The sequence below is a fragment of the Heterocephalus glaber genome, unplaced genomic scaffold (genome assembly GCF_053883595.1).
Source record: "Heterocephalus glaber isolate CG9 unplaced genomic scaffold, H.glaber_assembly_v1.0 deba00000594, whole genome shotgun sequence".
In the NCBI taxonomy this organism is placed as follows: Eukaryota; Metazoa; Chordata; class Mammalia; order Rodentia; family Bathyergidae; genus Heterocephalus; species Heterocephalus glaber.
In genome coordinates, this window is record NW_028258151.1 from 13006877 (window position 1) to 13028079 (window position 21203).

General features: G+C 38.2%; 1 protein-coding gene across 32 annotated transcripts in view; it reads right to left on the reverse strand.

The window, feature by feature from the left end:
• Aopep (aminopeptidase O (putative)) overlaps window positions 1–21203 on the reverse strand; it is a 418900-nt gene that overhangs the window by 145580 nt on the left and 252117 nt on the right. For all 32 annotated transcript variants that reach the window (XR_015448844.1, XR_015448845.1, XR_015448841.1 and 29 more), the window contains one exon: window positions 13361–13404. Coding sequence is in view for 25 of the 32 variants with exons in the window: in XM_021259370.2 (XP_021115029.1) it covers window positions 13361–13404 (44 nt within the window). In the remaining 7 variants the exon portion in view is untranslated. The remainder of the gene's footprint in view (window positions 1–13360; window positions 13405–21203) is intronic.

Below are 21203 nucleotides of genomic sequence, written 5' to 3' on the forward strand. Positions count from 1 at the left end.
CCCTGTCCTCTTCGTCACAGCATCCATCACAGTTTGCAACAGTGAGTTGATTACTTCAATCTTATTGTCTCCTCATGAGATCTAATCCCACTATTTACAACAGTTTCTAGCACACAAGACCACACATTTTATATGTGAATGAATGAAATACATGTCACGGTTGTTGAAATAAAAAATTATTACTTTTTATGACAACATTTACCTTTCCTAGTAAGATATTTCCAAGTTGTTAAGCTGTGCATCTTTTAAAAATGGTCCCTTCCCTCTCTCCTTTTGGAACTGTGGAAGGAGCTATGGAGAGATAGTGTTATATGCAGTGTCCCTGCCCTGTAAGGCCAAGTGCCCCGCACCACCCCAATGGGCATTACAGGCACTGCTGTAGGAGGAAGGCAGGGAAATGTTGACCTGGGAGGGGCTGCAAAGGGAGGGGCTGACTGAATTTCTCTTCCTTCTCTTGTCACAGGTACACCTTTTCTTCCTTGGCTAGGACAAAAGCAACAGTTACACAAAGAGGCAACTATTGCTATTTGAAAACAAAAAATACATAAAGGGAAAGAAAGTTATGCAGAAAAGGGGGGGTCGGGATTCATATGAACAATCATATCCCTCTGTGAGACTAAAGGCAGGAGGAGGGGAGGCACAAGAGGACACAGGGGCGATGATGACCTCCCTAGGTCCTCCTGGTTCCCAGAATCGTTGAAATTCCCGGAAGTGACACCGTCACTGGGCCGTCCTACTACTATTCATCACTAGACAGCATCAATCAGCGCAAATGGCCAGTCTCCCTGTCAGCTGTGTGTGGAATTATAAGTCCATGTGTGTGCATGGATGTGTGTACACAGGTGTGTATGTATGTGGTGGAGCTGAGGACCCTTAATTTACTTGGGAATTTACAGGGCATTTACCTGGAAATGCCCCGGTTGGGCATGACTGATCTGCAGGAGGAGGAAAGTGGGGTTAACTGGCCACTTAGTGAGAAGCACAACTGAAGAAGACCAGAGAAGAGAATCAACCCTTGCCCAAAATCAGGGCAGACAAGGTTGGCACACACCAGAGTCCCTCTCAGCTGTGCCGATGGAGGTGCAAGGGGACAAGATTCCTCCACCCAAAGAACTGTCCTCCCCAGGGGCATGTGCAGGGGGAGATAAGGAGGGCAGTATGCAGTTGTTTCTAACAAGAATAGGCCTTCAAAATGGACTACTACTCGACAATAAAGAATGACAAATTTGAGACATTTGTAAGAAAATGAATGTGCCTGGAAAGTATAATATTGAATGAAATAAACCAGGCACACAAACTTAAATATCGTATGGTATCTTTCACTGGAGTGAGGAAAAGCACAGACAAAGAGAATAATGAAGGATGGATAGAAGGAGAAAAGGGGATGGATCTCTTGCAATAGGGAAGTGGTCCAAGGGAACAAGGGCAAAGGGTGAAGAAGAAGGGAAGGGGAAATAAGTAGAATAAAGATATGCCATGTACAGGAACCTAATAACTTCAATGGATATTATATATGCCATAACATGTGCTAGGGCTAATGATATCAACAAGAATGAAAGTCAGGATAGGAGAATTAGAGGAGAAGGTAGAGAGTGGGGGAGAGAAGGGGGAGAGAACAAAAAAAGAAACAAGCTGGATTATGTACATGTACCCACTCCTCAAAATAACTCTAAATTGCATACACTGCAAGCATGTACTAATAAAATTTTAAAAGTGGTAAAAAAAGAATGGGCCTTCAATTGAGCACCCTTACTTTCCATGTAAATTTAAAACTTAGTCTTATCAGTCAGCCTTACACATTTGACTAGAAAATAAAACATCAAATTTCCTTGGATGTAGGTAGGAATGTATCCTTCACTGTCTTCCTTTCTCACCAGAGAGAGACACACCTGTGACCAGAGCACTGAGGCAAAACTTCTGTCATTTATCTTTCTAGAGATACTCAGGAAAGCCTTAGCGAAAAGCTGACTTCTGATCTGAGATTTGCTGCATGTGGTCTCTTTAACACCTCCACAACTTAAGAGAAGATGCAGCACTCAGAAAAGACTTGCAAAGCACACTAGTGATGATCAAAGGGGAAGGCACACTGCATTCATGAGTAGGGTCAAGGGAACCGGGTTTAAATGTCCTGAAAAAAAGATGTCTGAGGAGTGACTTAATTGCGATTTTTGAGGGATTTTACAAAAGATGGTGAACAGCTGTTGTGCATCACCATGCAGTAGTGAATGAAGACATGGACATAAATCTCTTTGGGGAATTTTTTGCTTAAAGATACTTCTCCAAGTGGCATGGGGGAGGGGCTGTGGAGTGGAGTCCCAGAATGTTGCTGAGTGAGGTCCAAAGTCCTCATCAGAGAAGGTTGAAGAACAGGCACATATCTTTATCTTTATGCCAGACATCCAGCAAAGGCCTACAGTACCCAGGTTCCTGGAAAGCTGAGACTGAAAGACCCAGGGAGCGACTGGAGGATGTACGGCAGACACCAGTCAGAATGCAAGAGGTGTCTGCAGAGGTGAGGACTCCATGGGTGTAGGACACGAGGAAGAGGACAGTGAGGAGCACAAGGACAGACTTCTGAAAGGAGGCCACACTTGAACTGTGTTGTGGAGTTAGGCGGTGCCATCCTGCACCCTGGGGCAGGACCAGTAGAAGGAAGAGAAGGCACAAAAGGGGCAGAGTGAGCAGAGGCACGCATCTCTAGGGTGGCATGCAGACCAGTGAAGGAGAATGAAGATGGCTGCCCAGGAGGACCTTGGAGGCCTGGTCCTTCAGAGATGCTCTGAAGCATGGCAGCAAAGAACAGAGTCAGGGATAAATAACTGAAGCAGGAGAGGGTGGGTGCAGGGAAACCACATGGGAAGCAATGAGAAGAGGCTCATGGGACATGGAGGGCCAGGAAATGGTGTGTGTGCCGGGGGCCCCATTAATCTCTGCAGTGTGATTTTCCATAGAAAGTATGTGACTGTACATAATTTGCCTGTGCCAGTCTGTGGCCAACTTTAAGGTTTTGTTCCTTGGTAACTATTAAGGCAAATTCTGCTTTGCCACATTTAGTATTTGCATACATACAGATACTACTGTATTACGCAGTGGCACTAAAAACAAAACAAAACTCTTCATCCACTGCCAAGTAAAGGCATAGAAACAGTAGCTACTGTTTACCGAACACCTATGATGTACAAGACACAACAAACCAAATCCTATTTAAACTACAGTATCTGTACAAGACCAATTTTATTATCCTCATGTTAGAGTTGCATAAATAAACAGTCTGAGAGGTTGGGGAGCTTATCCAAAGCCACACAGACATTTCTTGAAGAGTTGGGATTCAAACCTACCCTGCCTATGAAGTCCCAGCTTTTCTTTCTGTGCTAAACTTAGGCCTCAGAATGAGCTAGTTTCTGTTACAATGCAGATAAATCTGCAGAAGCTAAGAGTCTGTGCTTCCTCCCAACAATGCAGACTTGCCTTTCTTACCAATAGCTCTCCTACTACAGCTGCCTCTTTGGCCAGCCCTTCTATTATATTTTTGGAGAGATGGGGAGACCCTTCAGAGGGCAGGAGAGCTCCTCCTTCAGCTGCATCTGGGAGCAAAACCCATTATCTCTTGAATAGAGAGAACATGTGTTTTCAGATCACTTTCCTTTGGAAAGGTTCAAGGCATCTTATAACCATTATCACTTCATTCCTCATAATATCCTTGTGAAGTGGGTGTCAATCGCTGTGTGGCATTTTAGCAGATGGAGAAATTGCAGCATAGGAGGATTCTAGCCAAAGTCAGTGCAGACATAGGGCTAAAGAAAAAAATCCCAGTTTCTAAACTTCAGTATCAATGTAGGCATCACACTGTGCTACGTCTGATGGGGCACTACTAATATAGAATAAGATGCTAAACTACCAGAGAAAGATGCAAGCATTAACTTTAGCTGCGAAAAGAAACCAACCAACAAACAAAAATTAGGGTACCGTGAGTGGCCTTGCCTCCCAAAGAAATGACAAGAAACCATATGAAAATGTTTAATTTTCAGGGAAGAAATGGACTGTATGTTTTAGAAGGATAATACTTACGTAGTTTTGCTGTTTTGATCATAATTACTGAGATGGCAGTACAGGTGGATATTTAAGTCTGGGCTTGGATATAGAGCAGTGGTTAAGCTAAAAGTTACTTTTTCACATTAAGATGCTCAGTGTCTAAGCCAATGGTTCATTTTTTCCCTCTGAGATCATGTGGCTTAAATAATCACAACAGACAAGCAGAAGCATTTCCACTTAGCCAGAACCCAAGACTTACAGGAAATTACTCTTCTGCATGTCTGATCACTATGGAAATTGATTTTATACAGATTGCTGAGAAGTACACAGGCCCATGACTACATGTCCTCCATATTGGTACTAGGGAGTATGTCCTTCCCACCTTGTTATGAAATCTGGCCGGACCAGTCCCTGGCCTGCAGGGTATGTGGAACAGCAGGTGGTTTCACCCTCTGGCTGGCAGCCCCTGCTGCACTTCCAGGGCCTACAGGGCTGCTTGCTCCTTCTGGGCTACACATGCAGAGGAGAGAATAAGCTGACCGCTCTTGCAGGATACCAGTTAGGAAAATAAGCTGTGTTTGAAGCTAAGAAAGCGACTGATTCTTTTCTTCTTAATGTTAAAGTACAGAGAAATAAATACAGACTTGCATGAAAATGGTATTGCACATGCCTATATATGCTTGCTCAGGTGATTTCTGAGGTCAGGTGACAATGATGGGGAGTTGATTATTAGCCATATCTGCTACTGTGTCAATCAACTTGCTGCTGATCAAGTGAAATGTCTTTATCACTCTTGGCTCTTGTCTTCAGCCTCTTGAGATTTTAAAGATCACATTCTTTCAGTGTGTTCAAAGAACGCACACAGCCTCACCAACTTTCACAGAAATGAAATGATAGACCTAAAGAATTCTGAAAGTGCCGGGGATTTAGCTCAGTGGTTCCACCTTGCAAGCGGAAGAATCTGAGTTCGATCCCCAGTACCAAAAAAAAAAAAGAATTCTGAAAGTACAGGTACTAGGTAGAGGAAAGGCACTGGAAACTTCAGAGCTCTGGGCCTGAAATGGAAAATGGTTCTTGTTCTAGAGTGCAACTTAATCCTATATGGATTTTAAAATTTGAGTTAATTTACATTTTTTAATTCTCTCTCTACATGTGGATACAAAAAGTGTCCATCTCAAAGCTTTGCACATAGCTTATTTTCCTGATCAGAACATGGCATTTTGTGCTTGAATAGATAATGAAGACTGCTGATGTAATATTTATAAAATGAATGCTTCCTACTTCTGCAGGGTAGGAAAAGTCCTGGATTAAAACAAACATATGAACATGCACTATAACTGATGGGCAAAGTAAGAACCAACAGCTAGGATGACAGTGGAACACCAGGCAGGCAAGGGACACTGGACCCAAACTCCCCAGGGTGCTGTTTGGCTGGGGTGGGGGGTGGGGTAGGACAAGGATCCTCTGGATTTCCTTCTCAGCACTTTGGTTTTCTCTTCTCTTCTCTTCTTCTACCTTCAAATATTCTCCCCTTCCATGGATTCCAAGGACAAACATCTTCCCCCACTGCACTTCCAACACCAGTTCACTGTGTAGCTAACTTAGTGGCCAAGAAAGGTCAGGTGGGTGCTTGATCCCTCTATTCTATATTCACAGCTATCCCACCTACTCATGTCTGTGGCAGCTCTCAGTATTTTTCAGATCTGCCTGGTACATTCAGACCGCAATGCCACTGTTACTATCTCTACCATAATTGTAGTTCTCACAATGTCTTGCCTACACTGCTCTAGGGGTCCTGGACTGGCTTCCTGGCTTCTAGTCTTCCTGCCCCCATCTACCTTCCACACTGCCCCCAAGACATCTTGCCAGTCTGCTGGTGGTACTCCTATCCTGAAAGCCTGCAACAGGACACCTTTGACTGAAGGCTCAAGGCTGAAACTGAGGATACCTTTCTTTGTGCCCCTCAGGACTCCAAATCTCACTGCAGCACTTTCCACACTGATTCTAAAGTCTTGTTTTGTCCATGTCTCCAGTAATCAGCTAGAAGCTTCCTGAGGGCTGAACACGGAATTTATTCTTCTCTGTTCCCTACCATCCAGCCTAAAATCTGCTATGACAGATGCTCAACAAAGAACTTTAAATGAATTCAAGCAGAAGAATATTGCAGAGGCCAGTGTGACAGAGACACACAAACTGACTGGTCTGATCTGAAAAGCCTTGCCCTGTTTAGAACAGCTCACGTGCCTAACAGATGTGCTCAAGGATCAGTTTGCAACCAAGGCCAAAGATTAGAGGCTCTAGGGGGTAGGTGTGAGGCTTTTGGAGACCTAGATAAAATTGGTACAATATGTTGCATAGGTAATAGGGTAAACACTCTGTTTTAATAGCCAAACTAGATTTTGAGATTAGCAGGAAAGATGTTTAAGTTTTAAAATATATTCTGATATGACTACTAAAGTAGTTTCACTGTAGGAATGAAATCACCTTAACTTTTCAGAAGACTTTTTAATAAGAGACTTAAACCCGCTAAGCAAAAATCCTAACTGGGAGAGGTACCCTGTCCAAGGGCATGTAGTTGGCGGGTGGTGGCCACCATCTTTAACTTCCACAATCACAAGAGTCTCTTTGTCAGCTCAGTGTGTTGCTTCAATAAAATATTTTTTCTCAATAAATATTCACAGTGATAAAACCCAGGTCTTCTAGAGCCAGAGGGCTCAGGGGCCATCCAAATGAACTCCACAACCTTATTATGAAAAAAGGTTAAAAGACCTCCCAAACCAAAAACATACTTTGTTGCCCTAGTGAAAATTGCTATATTTATGCCCTAAGAAGTTCTTCTAAAAGAAATCCATAGTTATTGCTCAGAGCAGACTGGTAACCTCCTAAGGAGGTAATATGCCATGTCTGTGAGTTTTGTCTCCCCAAGCCCCTTCTATTTTAGTTCCCATGGAAACTGCCCCATTCTATCAGAGGACCTGAAAAGTTACTCAGGGGTAGATTCAAAAGAAAAGGAAAATATATATATCTTGCAGGTTCTTGATCGGAAAAATAATGGTGACATTGGATCTGATGTTTGCAAGCAAAAAACCCTCCTATGTCTACATTAAAAAAAAAAGATGGTAAATCTGAAACATTTAAAATCTTCCATGTCAAGTTTCAGCTCCTTCAAGTATCAAGCAGTCTTCTAAAAAGCTAATTATCGGGCTGGGGATTTAGCTCAGTGGTTTTGCTGCCTGCTGCACAAGCGCAAGATTCTGAGTTCGATCCCCGGTACAAAAAAAAAAGCTAATTATCTTGGCCAATTACTAAGACCTCACGCGATCTCTCTGGATAAGACTACCATCAGCATCAAAAGGCATGAACATCAGAGGTGGCAATAAAGGAATTTATCAGGTATGTTAATTCTGTATGATATACTGGATTACTTTATGTGTATGTTTCCACTTTTTTAAAAAAGGCTATCAATAACACTTCTCCCTGTAGAAAACAGAATTTGGAAAAGAAAGAAAAAGGGAGGGAGGGAGGAAGAATTTGGAGCCTTTCTGAATGGAAGTTGGAAGATGGGGAAATTTAAATGCTTAGAAAAATCTCCACATGCTAATGGCCCCAGATCTTCTCCTGGAGGCAGAAGCCCTGATACTTCACCCTTGAGACATTCAATTTACACTGCTTATGAGACAGGCTTATCAACATATAGGTGATTGCTATTACACAAATCTAAGACTGACTGTGCCAAAGAATTCATTTGCATATTTGGAAATCTATTACATGCATTAAAAACATAACCAAAACTGAGAATCAGAAGGAGGAGCCTTCAAGCTCTAAAATAAAACAACCTCTAACACCCAGACTGATGTATCCCACAAAACTAGCTTTCAAAATTGATGGAGAAATAAGATACTTCCATGACAAAGAACTCTCAAAGAAGTTCATGACCACCAAACCAGCACTCCAAAAAGTTATAAAAGATATTCTAGAAAAAGGCAATGAAGACAGCAATTCCAAGAATGCTAATGCAATGAATCTACCAGGCAAAGCAAGCAATTAAACAGAAGGGAAAGAAAGGGAGCCAACAGGAAAATAATATGACAAGGATAAGTCAATATGTATTGGCTAAAACCATCAATGTGAATAGTCTCTCACCTATCAAAAGAAACAGATTGGCAGAATGGATCAAGAAACATTATGCTGCATCCATCTTTTTAACTTAAGAAGATATTCACAGACTGAAAATCAAAAGATGGGAAAACAATACTCTATGCAAGAGGAACCTGGAAAAAAGCTGGGATAGCTTTTCTATTTGCAAAGTGGATTTCAAGCCAAGATTGATCAAAAGAGACAAAGAAGGTCACTACATACTTGTTACAAAAACAATCCAAGAGGAAGAGATAACAACCATAAATATGTATGCACCAAATAAAACCAACTATATAAAACAAACACTAATAGATGTAAAGAATCAGACAAGCACTAATACAATTGTAATAGGGGATATCAATACCCCACTGTCACAAACAGACTAGACAAAAAATCAAAATAAGTATTAGAGGTGAACAAAACCTTTGAACAAATGGACTTAGTAGATATCTACAGAGTGTTCTACTCAACAATAGAATACACATTTTTCTCAGTAGCACACAGAGCTTTCTCCAAAATAGACATATTAGCTCATAGAATATGCTTAAGTAAATATAAAGAAATTGAAATTATCTCATGCATATTATCAGATCATAGTGCAATGAAATTGAAAATCAATGGCAAAAGAAACCACAAAACTACATAAATACATGGAAATTAAATATTACCCTCCTCAACAACCAATGAATCACAGATGAAATTAAAGAAGAAATTAGACAGTTTCTATAGTTAAAAGATAATGCCAATATGACATATCAGAACTTATGGGACACAATGAAAGCAGTCCTATGAGAGAAATTTATATGTTAGAAAAAGAGCAAGCTCAAATAAATAACCTAATGTTGAACTTCAAGGTTCTAGAAAAAGAAAAGCAAGTTAAATCCAAAGCATGTAAGAGGGAGGAAATTATAAAAATCAGAGAAGAAATTAATGCAATTGAGACTAAGAAAATAATACAAAGAATCAATGAATTAAAGAGTTGGTTCTTTGAAAAATTAAATAAAATAAACAAACCCTTAGCCAACCTTATCCAAAAAAGGAAAGAAAAGACCCAAATCCATGCAATTAGGAGTGAAAAGGGTGAAATGACAATAGATTCTGAAGAAATCCAGAAGATCATTAATACCTACTTTGAGAATATATACTCTAATACGATGGAAAACTTAGAAGAAATGGACAGGTTCCTAGACACATACAAATTATGAAAGGTGAATCAAAAAGATATAAAAATTCTAAACAACCCAGTATCAGTCAATTAAATTGAAGAAGTAATAAAAAAAAAATAAAAAAGAAAAGCCCAGGTCTTGACAGATTCACTACTGATTTCTACAAGAATTTTAGAGAAGATCTACTGTCACTATTTCTCAAACCCTTTAATGAAATTGAAAGAGAAGCAATACTCCCAAAGTTATTCCTGGAAGAAAGCATTACCCTGATACCCAAACCGGAGAAGAATCCAAGCAAAAGAGAACTACAGGCCAATCCTCTTAATGAATAAAAATCCTCAGTAAGATCCTGCCAAACAGAATGCAGCAAATCATCAAAAGTATTATATACCATGACCAATGGGGACTTACCCTAGGGATTCAGGGATTGTTCGATATCTGCAAATCAACAAATTTAATACACCACATTAACAGAACCAAGGGCAAAAAAACAAATGATCATCTCAAGAGATGCAGAAAAGCATCTGACAAAATCCAACATCTATTTATGATTTTAAAAAAACCCTACAGAAAACTGGAATAGATGGTATTTATCTCAATCTGATAAAAGCCATCTATGACAAACCAACAGCCAATATCATACTAAATGGACAAAAACTGAATGGTTTCACTCTAAAATCAGGAATGAGACAAAGACGCTCACTGTCACCAATCTTATTCAATATAATTCTGGGAACATTAGCCAGAGCAATTAGACAAGAGAATAAAATAAAAAGAATATGGACAGAAAAGGAAGAAGTTAAATTATCATTATTTGTTGATGACATGATACTCTACATAGAAGACCCCAAAATCTCCACCAAAAGATTTCTAGAACTAATAACCAAATTCGACACCATAGAAGGATACAAAGTCAACATTCAAAAATCACAGCATTCCTGTATATGAATAACAAACTCCCTGAAAGAGAAATTAGGGAAATAGCATCTTTCACAATACATCAAGAAAAAGTGAAATACTTAGGAATCAATCTAACAAAGGAAGTGAAAGACCTATACATTGAAAACTTCTGAAAAAGGAAATTGAAGAGGCTATCAGAAAATGGAAAGATATCCCCTGTTCTTGGATAAACAGAACAAATATAGTAAAAATGGCCATAATTGCAAAACTGTTATACAGATTTAATGCAATCTCAATCAAAGTATCAATGCATACTGGAACCAGAAGAGACATAGAGAAATTCTGGGCAACAAGAGTAAGGCTGGAAGCATCAGAATCCCTGATTTGAAGCTATACTACAAAGCTACCATGATAAAAAGAGCATGGTACTGGCAAGAAATAAAACAGACCTGAGGATCAATGGAATAGAACAGAAGATGCAGAAACAACTTCAAGCACACTCAGCTACTTTATCATCAACAAAGGGGCCAAATACCTTCACTGGAAGAAAGACAGACTCTTTAATAAATGGTGCTGGGAAATCTGGCTTTCCACATGCCGAAAATTGAACCTAGACCCATATCTCTCACATGCACTAAACTAAAGTCGAGATGGATTGATGATCTAAATATAAAAACAGAAACACTATATCTGCTGGAATATAGAATAGGTAAAATTCTGGAAGACACAGATACAGGCAAAGACTTCATGAATAAAACCCCAATCATACAGGAAATATTACAATCAACAACTGAGATAACATCAAATTAAAAGCATTTGTACAGCAAAAGAAACCAGCAACAGAAAGAAGAGACAACCCACAGGATGGAAAAAATTTTTTACCAGTTATTCCTCAAAGGACCAACATCTAAAATATATAAAGAACTCAAAAAATTAAAATCTCCCCAATTTAAAGATCCAGTCCAAAAATGGGCATCTGAAATGAATAGACATTTCTCAGATGAAAAGGTACAAACAGCAAATAAATATATGAAAAAAATGCTCCACATCACTGGTCATTCAAGAAATGCAAATTAAAACAGTACTGAGATTCCATCTCACTCCAGAAAGAATGACTATTATCAAGAAATCAATGAATAAAAAATGCTGACAAGGCTGTGGGAGAAAAGGAACCCTTCTCCATTGCTGGTGGGAGTGTAAACTGGTACAACCACTATGGAAATCAGGTTGGGGAGTCCCCAAAAAAACAAAATTAGAGGTTCCATTTGACCCAGTTGTTCCCTTCCTAGGTATCTTCCTGAAAGCGTAAAAAGCATCATGCCACAGTAATATATGCACACCCATGTTTACAGCAGCACAATTTATAATAGCTAAATCTTGGAAACACCCCATATACCCATCAACAGATGAATGGGTAAAGAAAATGTGGTATTTATATACAATGCAGTACTACTCTACCATAAAGAAAGATAAACTTCAGTCATTTGTAGGAAAAAGGATACAGCTCGAAACCATAATCTTAAGTTAAATAAAATGAACACATAAGTTTAAATATTGCATTGTTTCTCTTGTATGGTAAACCTAAAGGATAAAGAAGGAACATAATGAAGGACAGATATTGGGAAATAGGAAGAACATGTTCAAAAGGGAAGGGGAACAAGGGAGGGGGAAGAGACAGAAAGGAAAAGGATAAATGAAAGAGAACAGAAGAAAAAAATGGAAAGAAAGCTTCTGTAAAACAGGAGGGGAAGAAGGGTTGAAGGAAAGGGAGGGGAATGGAATAAAAGAAGAAGAATTAAGATATATACAGGAACAAATTCCTGATGGGGAGAAAAAACCAAAAGAAAGCAGGATCCTGTCTTCAAAGAAATAATTAAGATGTCCCCCTTTAATGTATGAATATTAATTTTGCTATAAGAAACTATGTTTCAAGGTATTTACTTTTAGGGTCCAAGTTAACATAGGAAGTTTGAATCTAACTGGGATTAACCTAGTCCGCCTATAAGAAAAGTCCTAAGTCTTCTCTACAAACCCTGTAGGGAGCCGGGCAACCTAAAATTGAACATTTCCAAGGATGAGAATCTCCTCTATTTCCAGGGCAGTGAGCCCCATGCTAAGGAGTATTCTGAGAAGGGCATGGGATAAGGCCATACAAATCTAATTTCAATATGTGCCATCTTACTTGCTAAGCAATTTTGGAAAGTTAGCTTCTATGAACCTCACAGAAATTTACCCAACTTTAACAGCAGATACAAATCTGCATGGGCTCAAATCCCAGCCCTACCACAGAGAGCCATGACACTCAGGTTGAGTACGCAGCCTCTGGGTACCTCAGTTCTCAGTAAAATAGGAATAAAACCATAATATACCAAAAACCATCAATTTGAGTATTAAATGAGTATATTCATAAAGTAAACTCTCAATAAATGCTGGTTTATAATAATGCCTATGCGAATGATGTGATGATGAATGCTGTTATGAGGGCTGAATGATAACTGTGTGTAGATCCTGTGTATAGTGCCTGGTACACAGAATTTGATTATGTCACTGTAGTGTAGCAGTCATTAATTGAGTGCTTACTTTTTAAACAGATGTCAGCTCTTTTAATCTTCCCTAAGACCCTGCTAATGAGGGTAAAAAACTGAAATGTGGAGGGATTAAGTGACTTGTTCCAATTTTCATAGTTAGGAAATAGCAGATCTGGATTTAGAACTTATGAGAACCCGACTTTACATCCTAAGTTCTTATTACTACATTGCATTTTCACCTTCAATTAAACAGTCTTTCCTTATATTAAACTACTGGAGCTGCCCTAGATTTTAGAACATTTTTCTCTTCCATTCTTTCTTACAGCAGCTGAGGTCACAGACTGTGCCAGGATCTCTTCCTGTACTTCATTCAGGGCTCCTGACTCTGGGGACATTTGGTTGTGTACGCCGGCCACCAATATCCACTTGGACCTGTCCCAAAGACAGGCTGATTGTCCTGTGATTCCACTGGCTGAGCTAGGACCCTGCCTCTATTAAGAAAGATTGAACTTTCTACATTGTAATAACCCAAATTGGTAGGGTTCTTTTCAGCACTGTAAGTAAAACTGGACACTTAATTCCTAAATTGGTCCTCACCTTTTTTCTTCTGGGATGTTCTCCAACAGCATTTGAAGAAAATCCTGGAATAAGAAAAAAGAAAACCATTAAATATGTCCATCAATAAATAACTTCCTGGAATAATGCCAGAGACTGAGTATTCCCATCTGTTGATGGCTCACCTGCTAGGGGAGCTGAACCTATATTGACTTATTAGACTGTTTACTCAATTTATTAATTTTCCAGGGCTTCAATCCAATCACTTAGAGAGATTTGTTTTGGAAAAACCATGAACAAATTGAAAAATGTAATGTTTGTTATTTTGACCTAACCCAACAGTTTGCTTCACTTCATGTTTAGCTATTTTTGAAAGGCTCGCCATAGTATAAAGCATCATCTCTTTCTACTTATCCTGGCTCTCCTTTTCATGAGCTTCCCCAGATATCCTCCTGAACAATCTGAACTCCTGGCTGGTAGTGACTAACTGGGCAAATCTCTTGCATTGTTCCATGGAAAGATAGAGACAAAAATCAAGATGACAAATAGGAACAAAGATGCCCACAATTTCCAACCTGGTCCAGAAGCCCTGCCTCCATGTGCAGCCTCCTCTCCTCTACTACTTTATAAGTCCTCAGTTGCTAGACATCTGAGATGCTTACATGATGGAATTTTTTTGTGGTTTTTTGGGGGGGTTTTTTTGGTACTGGGGATCGAACTCGCAAGCACAAGTTCCCGAGTTCAATCCCCAGTACCAAAAAAAAAAAAATCCCAGGCCTAATGATGGAATTTTTTTAACCTAAAGGCATGACCTACACACACACACACACACACACACACACACACACACACACACACACACACAAATTTCTTAGGGTAAATTTCAAAAGTAGACCAAATAAGACAATTAACTGTCATATACCTATCAACACACAGCCAGTTTTCTCCAATCTACTTCCTTGATTCCTGTATTATTTAGAAGAAAATCCCAAGCATTACACAATTTCATCAATAAATGTTTTAGTAAATATATCCAAAAGGTAAGGGCTTAATACATAACTAGAGTACCATAAGACCTAAAAAAGATTCAAATATACATGTTCATTTATATTTAATTTGTACCTTGAGTACTGTGACCCAACTTTCCAGTCCATCTAATCCTGGAATTTGATTTCGTCTTAACTGGTATTGTCAGATAAAATACGGGACACTCAGCTAAACTGGGAATAGGAATACACTGAAAAACTGTGCATTGTTTATCTGAAATTCAAATATAACTGTATTTTCTGCCCTGTTTTTATTTGCTAAATAGGTAACTCTAACTTCAACTATTCATCATCTGAATGATGGATAAGATATATTTTGGATAACTATCAAACATGAAACAAAACAAGAACAATATTTAACTTTCTTAGAACTTGGTATTGAATAATAAAAAAAATCCACACTTGAAGTTTTAAAAAGTGGAAAACAGTATTTCAAAACAGGTCCTTTAAAGGATAAGCCCAGATGACCAAATATACATATGCCAAATAAGAGCCACTTGCAGTAGATACAAGGCTGCAAACAGGGTCCCCCAAAGGTTTGATGAGACCCACGTAACTGAGTGTAAGATGGAAGCAGCAATAGCGATCTTCCTGTTACAAAACAGATGAAATTACAGGGAAATAAGAACCTGCACACAATTTGTACAAGGTGTTCTTTTTGTATCATCACGTTGAAGTAGAGCCATCCCTACACTAGCAAAACTGGCTGTCCCATTTCTTTATGTTCATGGGTAGTTTTGGTTCCTATCTTCCAGAGGCAAAGTCTCCCTAATCAGAGCACCGATGAAAGATTTACTTCTTCTAACCCCTGTTCCCTTTCTAAGACTTTACTTTTTCACTTAAAGTAAACAACGCAATAACAAAACTAATATTTAAAGAACAGATTGCAAAGAGAATATGTGGGGGACAGGACAACCCCAAATTAATCAATGCCTTACAAATGCATCTTTCATAGAGATATGTGGAGAAAAATACTAAGGAAACAGAAGTAGTATTTATTTATTTTTTTATTTTTATTTTTTATTTTTTGGTACCGGGGATCAAACTCAGGTCCTTGAGCTTGCAAGGCAGGCGGCGAAAACCCTGAGCTAAATCCCCAGCCCAGAAGTAGTATTTAGAATGCAAAAAATTGCATTTACTTAGGTTGTTGGTGTCATTATTTTTATTATTTTAAAAATTATTTTGTAAAATGTTGAATTAGAAATTCATTTATCACAATCTATTAATAGACTTTGCTGTAAATTCAATATATTAGTGCATTATTTTTGTAGATTACTTTTTCACTAATTTATTGACAAGATTTTTGCTTCTTAAAAATCCAAGTATTGGACTTTTTCTGCAACTACTGACAGGATCATATGGCTTTTTCCTTTCCTGTGTTAAAAGGATGACTTATGGGTTGGATCTTCCAATGCTTAAGCAACACTGCCATCCCTATAATAAAACCACTTTCTACATACTGCCAGATCTGACTCCTACTAGTTTGTTTTGTTAAACAAATTTTTATCTATGTTCATACTTTTTTTTCTTCTATTATCTTTATCCAGTTTTAGGATTAGCACAACGTTGATTTCCTAAAATGAGGGGAGAAGTGTTCCTTCTTTTTTCTGCTTTAAATGTTTGATATAATTCATCAGTTAAAATGTATATGAGCCTGTTGTTGTCATATGGGTAGGTTTTCAAGCTAGGAATATACTCTCTTTAATAGGTGCTATTCAAATTTTATATTTCCTCCAGAGTCAGTTTCATTAATTTGTCTTCCAAGGTACTTCTTAGAAGTTGTCAAATTTATTTCAGAAAGGATTTTTGTAATATGCTTTCTATATCTTTTTAAATTCTGTAAAATCTGTGGTAATGTCCTCTAAATTTTGATATTGTAATTTAAAAAATGTATAATTGATATTGTATAATAGGAAGAAAAGGTCTAAAGGAGTAGGGGAAGTGGGAGGGGTAGGGGAAAGGAAAGAAGGGAAAAAAATATGAGAAAAGGAAAAAATGGAAACAAAGTCTTTGCAAATAGAGAAGGGTGGAGGGGGTGAAGGGAGGGCAGGGGAAGGAAAAAAAAAATAAGAACCAAGATACATCATGTAAAGATACGATCCCAATGATGAATGTAACTGAATTTAATATCTAAAATGTATCAATAAAGTTAATAGAAAAAAAAATCCAAGTATCGGGCCAGGGATTTAGCTCAGTGGTTCCGCTGCCTGCCTTGCAAGCGCAAGGTCCTAAGTTCGAACTCCGGTACCAAAAAAAAAAAAAAAAGAAAAATCCAAGTATTGTAATTATAACTTCTTAATGATTTTTACTTCATTATCTCCTTATTCCCCATACTGACTTAGCTCATATTTGCCTGATAATTTATGTTCAAATTATGTGAGGGAAAAATCACAGTAACTTAATGGTAAGAGGGAAAATTTAATTCCATGAGAAGCAGGAAATTCATAGTTAACCTTAATTCTCTCTTTTGCAATTACAATTGGATCCTTTTTGTTTTTTTAACAAGATTGCAAAGCACAATGACCTAACTTCTTTGTAAATACTGGGTAAGTACAGGAAGCTCCTAAGAAACCCTGCTTGATTCTTAAAAGAAAGGTGGTGTCCTGACTCGTACAAGGTAACCATAGTAGAGCATCAGCCTCTTCCTTCCTCAGGGCTGAGTCCTGCAGGCAACACAGCAGCTACCTGGAGGCTACTGACCAACCCATCACCGTGGGTGTCTCCAAGACATGCTCACAGACTGAGACACACTAGGCCATAGGAATGCCCTTCCCCTCAGTGCCAGACAGGATTCTGTCCTGTGCTAAACCCAGTTCAAGAAGACACGCTACTTATCCAGGCAGTCTCTGTATCAGCTATCAGAGGAACTGACCCAACTGGTCCCTCTTCAGAGACCCAATTTTTAAGCATAAAGTGCTAGTTTTCATGGTTCCTTTTGTAAATTGGCATAGAGTGAACTTGTGACAGAAGTTCTTCCCCGCTTGCTGCAACAAAATAAAAAGAAATATGTCTCTTACAGTTATTTCTTCCCTCACTACCTCTTTTCAATTCTTTCATCTGGCTTCACTCTTTTCAGTGTGCTGGAAGTCATGTGAAAGCTACTTACAAATCTTAATTGGACAAGGAGCACTTTCTCTCCTAGATAAATCTAGGATCATTAACAAAGTCAGCTATCTACAAATAGTAGTGGCCCTAGTTTGTCACCTCTACAGTCTGCCTGAATACAAAAATCAAAGGGAAAAGAAATAAAATAGTTGTTTTAAGAGGGTCATGCGAGGGGCCAGGGATTTAGCTCAGTGGTTCTGCCACCTGCCTCGAAAGCGCAAGGACCCAAGTTCAGTCCCCAGTATCAAAAAAAAAAAAGGGTCATGCGATGGAATTTTATCTGGGTTTTTAGCACTGGTTACAGGCCCCTGTCCCAGTCAGAAAACACATGCCTAGAGAATTGTTTCATTTTCTACTCTTCTAATAACCTATATGCTAATCATAAAAACACTTTAATATACAATAATAAACTAAGCATTACAATTTTTTTAAAGAAACTAACACTGATTTTGACATATAGTTAATTTGGCAATAACTTTTTTATTCTTGGTGAAATATTCAATAAAAACCAGATACATGTGGATTCTACTGGAGAAACTGACACCAGCTTGATAATTATACAGGACTAAGAATTTGTTGGATTTTTTTTTTCTGAATAATTACCATGGTCATGAGGAAAAGGTAGGAGAGACAAAACAAATAATCAAAATGTTGACGCTAGAACAGTATTGGTAGGGTAAAAACAGAAGAAATGAGATTGTCAGGAAGAGGTCATTACTACTCTCAAGAGAGGGGTTTTAGTAGCAGCTGGAAGGATTGTAATACTGACATGCTGGGCAGATGGAATGCTCAGAAAGGAAGAAAAGAGGAAAAAGTAAGTCAAAATAGGAAGAAGCTGAGGGACATCTGAGTAAAGAACTGGACAACAGCCTTTCCTGTTCAATAACTACCTAGTGATGTAAACAAAACCGTAATCCAGGGCAGGGAATTTAGCTCAGTGGCAGTGCACCTGCCTTGCAAGGACAAGGTCCTAAGTTCGATCCCCAGTACCACAACAAAATCCCCAAAAAACCATAACCCATTAAACACACAAACACACACACACACACACACACACATATGTGTGTATAAGCTGGGTGTGGCATGTAGCTGTATTCCTAGCACTCGGGAGGCTGAGGTGGGAGGATCACTGGAGCTCAGGAGATTGACACCAGTCAACACAGCAAGACCCCACCTCAAAATTAACTAATTAATTAATTAAAATAAATATTTTTTAAAAATATTTTTTAAATAACAAAAGCTTGACCAATAGTATTCAAACAGGAAAGAGGCATAGCCTCCTGATATAAACTTGGAAAAGAGGCAACAAAAGAGAGAAGCATAAGATTCCAACACTGGTTCTAATTTTCCCTCTGTACCCCCCACAACCTCATGCTTAGCAGTAACAGTGCTGGTGAACTGGCCAAATCCCACAAATTCTCACAAATTCCCGCACACTTGGAAAGAAACATGACTATATTTGTCTTTCTTCTTCTTTGACTATTCAGGGCCTGGAAATGCTTGCTGGAGAGACATGAGCAAAGCACAGGCAATAAACCACGGAGTATGACTCTCTTTGATGAACTGGAAAAGTTCCAGGGCTCCAAACTGAATTGGAGTAGCAATATTAATTGACAGAATACTTACACTGGGAACAAGCTACACCCATATTATGTCTCAAGCATCTTGGCAGGTGACATTTAACAAAATTTTGAAGAATAGCCAAGCCAAATTCTTCAAAAAAGCCTGTAAAGATCTACATTGGAGCTCGTCTCCTCCTCCATGCATAACATCCAAGTTTCAAACCATAGCTCAGAGAGGAAGAAAAAAAAGCCTGCAAAGAGTTGGGAAAGAATCAAGAACAATGCTCTAATATATGAGAATAAATAAAAGGTCAGGAAAGTGCTAGACATACTGAGAAAGAGCAAAAAGCATGACAACTAAAACAACCCAGATAAAGAGACAGAAAGAAGCATAACATCTAAAAGACAAAGAATCCAGTCTTGAAGAAGACATAATCCAAGAAACAGAAGAAAATTCTCCACAGATACTATGAAATAAATTAACAAAAATATATAATAAGAATACAAATTCAGTATAATGAAATTTTAACAATGATAAAACAACAAAATGAGATGAAAAGAATGATTTTAAGAAAATATATTAAGGAGCAAAATAATACCAGTATAGGAACATTAAGGAAGCAGAAACAGCAAAAAGTACAGACATTAAGGAAAATATATTAATAATAAAGAGGTTGCCTGAGGTAAACACAGGCCATGATAAAGAAAAAGAGCAATTAGCAAATAAATATAGAGAACAAAGAAGATACAACACAGGGATAACTGGTAGCCTTGAAATTGAGAACCCTATAAAGATAAAAAAATATGCTCAAAGATACAATTAAGACAATTCTACTAAACAGAATCTAAGGCTAAAAAATACACATTTTGGGGGGGATGGATAACACAGAATTATTGGCACCAACCCATTTTTTGTAATTAAATTACTAAGCTTCAAAGATGAAGAATTTTTCTGTCATCTAAGTAGTATAAAGGGGAAGTGAGTGAATTTCAAAAGGTATTTGATGCCAGAGGGCAGTTGAGTAATGTCTATAAAGTTCTGAGAAATAAAAAGGTGACCCAAGAATGTTAAACCCAGCCAGCCTGTAATTCCAGTGGAAATAATAAACAAGTACTCTCTAGGATTAAAAACTCAGAAATTTCACAGCCTGTGAGACTACAATTTGAACATCAATTTGATAATGAAATTCAGCCAACAAAGATCTGAATCAAAATAAAATATTCATGAATACAGAGCATGGCAAAATGATTGGTGGTGAATGCCGAAATCCTTTAAACACAGAGCTAAGACTACACAACTGTGAAAATTATGGTTATAGCAGATACTGTTAATGAAATAAACTTTGACTATATAAAAATAACAATTAAGAAAAATTTAGAAAGGAGAGAGTAGTAGAAGTATATATAACTACTCATTTCTTCATCTTTACAGCCATGAACAATCTGATGCATTAGAATGTGAAATATTTATGTGAAGGGAAAAAAACCCAACAATTTCAATCTCTTAACATTTTTTGGTAGTAATGTTTCTTAACCGTAGAACAATTTTTTTTTTTTTTCAGTACCAGGAATCGAACTCGGGTCCTTGCGCTTGCGCAGCAGGCGGTGAAACCACTGAGCTACATCCCTGGCCCCGTAGAACAATTTTTTAAGAAAATTATCTCTCAGGCCAGGGATGTAGCTCAGTGGTGCTGCCGCCTGCCATCCAAGCGAAAGGTCCTGAGTTTGATCCCTGGTACCAGAAAAAAAAAAGGAAAATTATCTCTCTTGCATTAATCTGGAGTTCAGAAAGTTCTTTACTTCACTTTTAGTGTTTCATTTATTAAGTCTCGGTAAGGGAAAATTTTAAACATTTAATTAAAAAGCACATAGGGGCTGAAGATAGCTCAGTGGTAGAGTGCTTTCCTAGTACAAACGAGGCCCTGGGTTCAATCCCCAGCACCTCCCCTCCCCCAAATATCCATAGTATAGTCCTATTTTTATGATATTATGTCTGTCTAATGACCTCTATGTATGTACACACATACCATACATACAGATAGCTGTATATAGCTGTATAACATATAAAAAATGTGATTTCTGGAATGATATTTTCACATAATATTAATTAAAAGTAGCTCTGAGTGATGGGACTTTGAATTATATTTTAAATTCTTCTTTGTACTTTTCTGT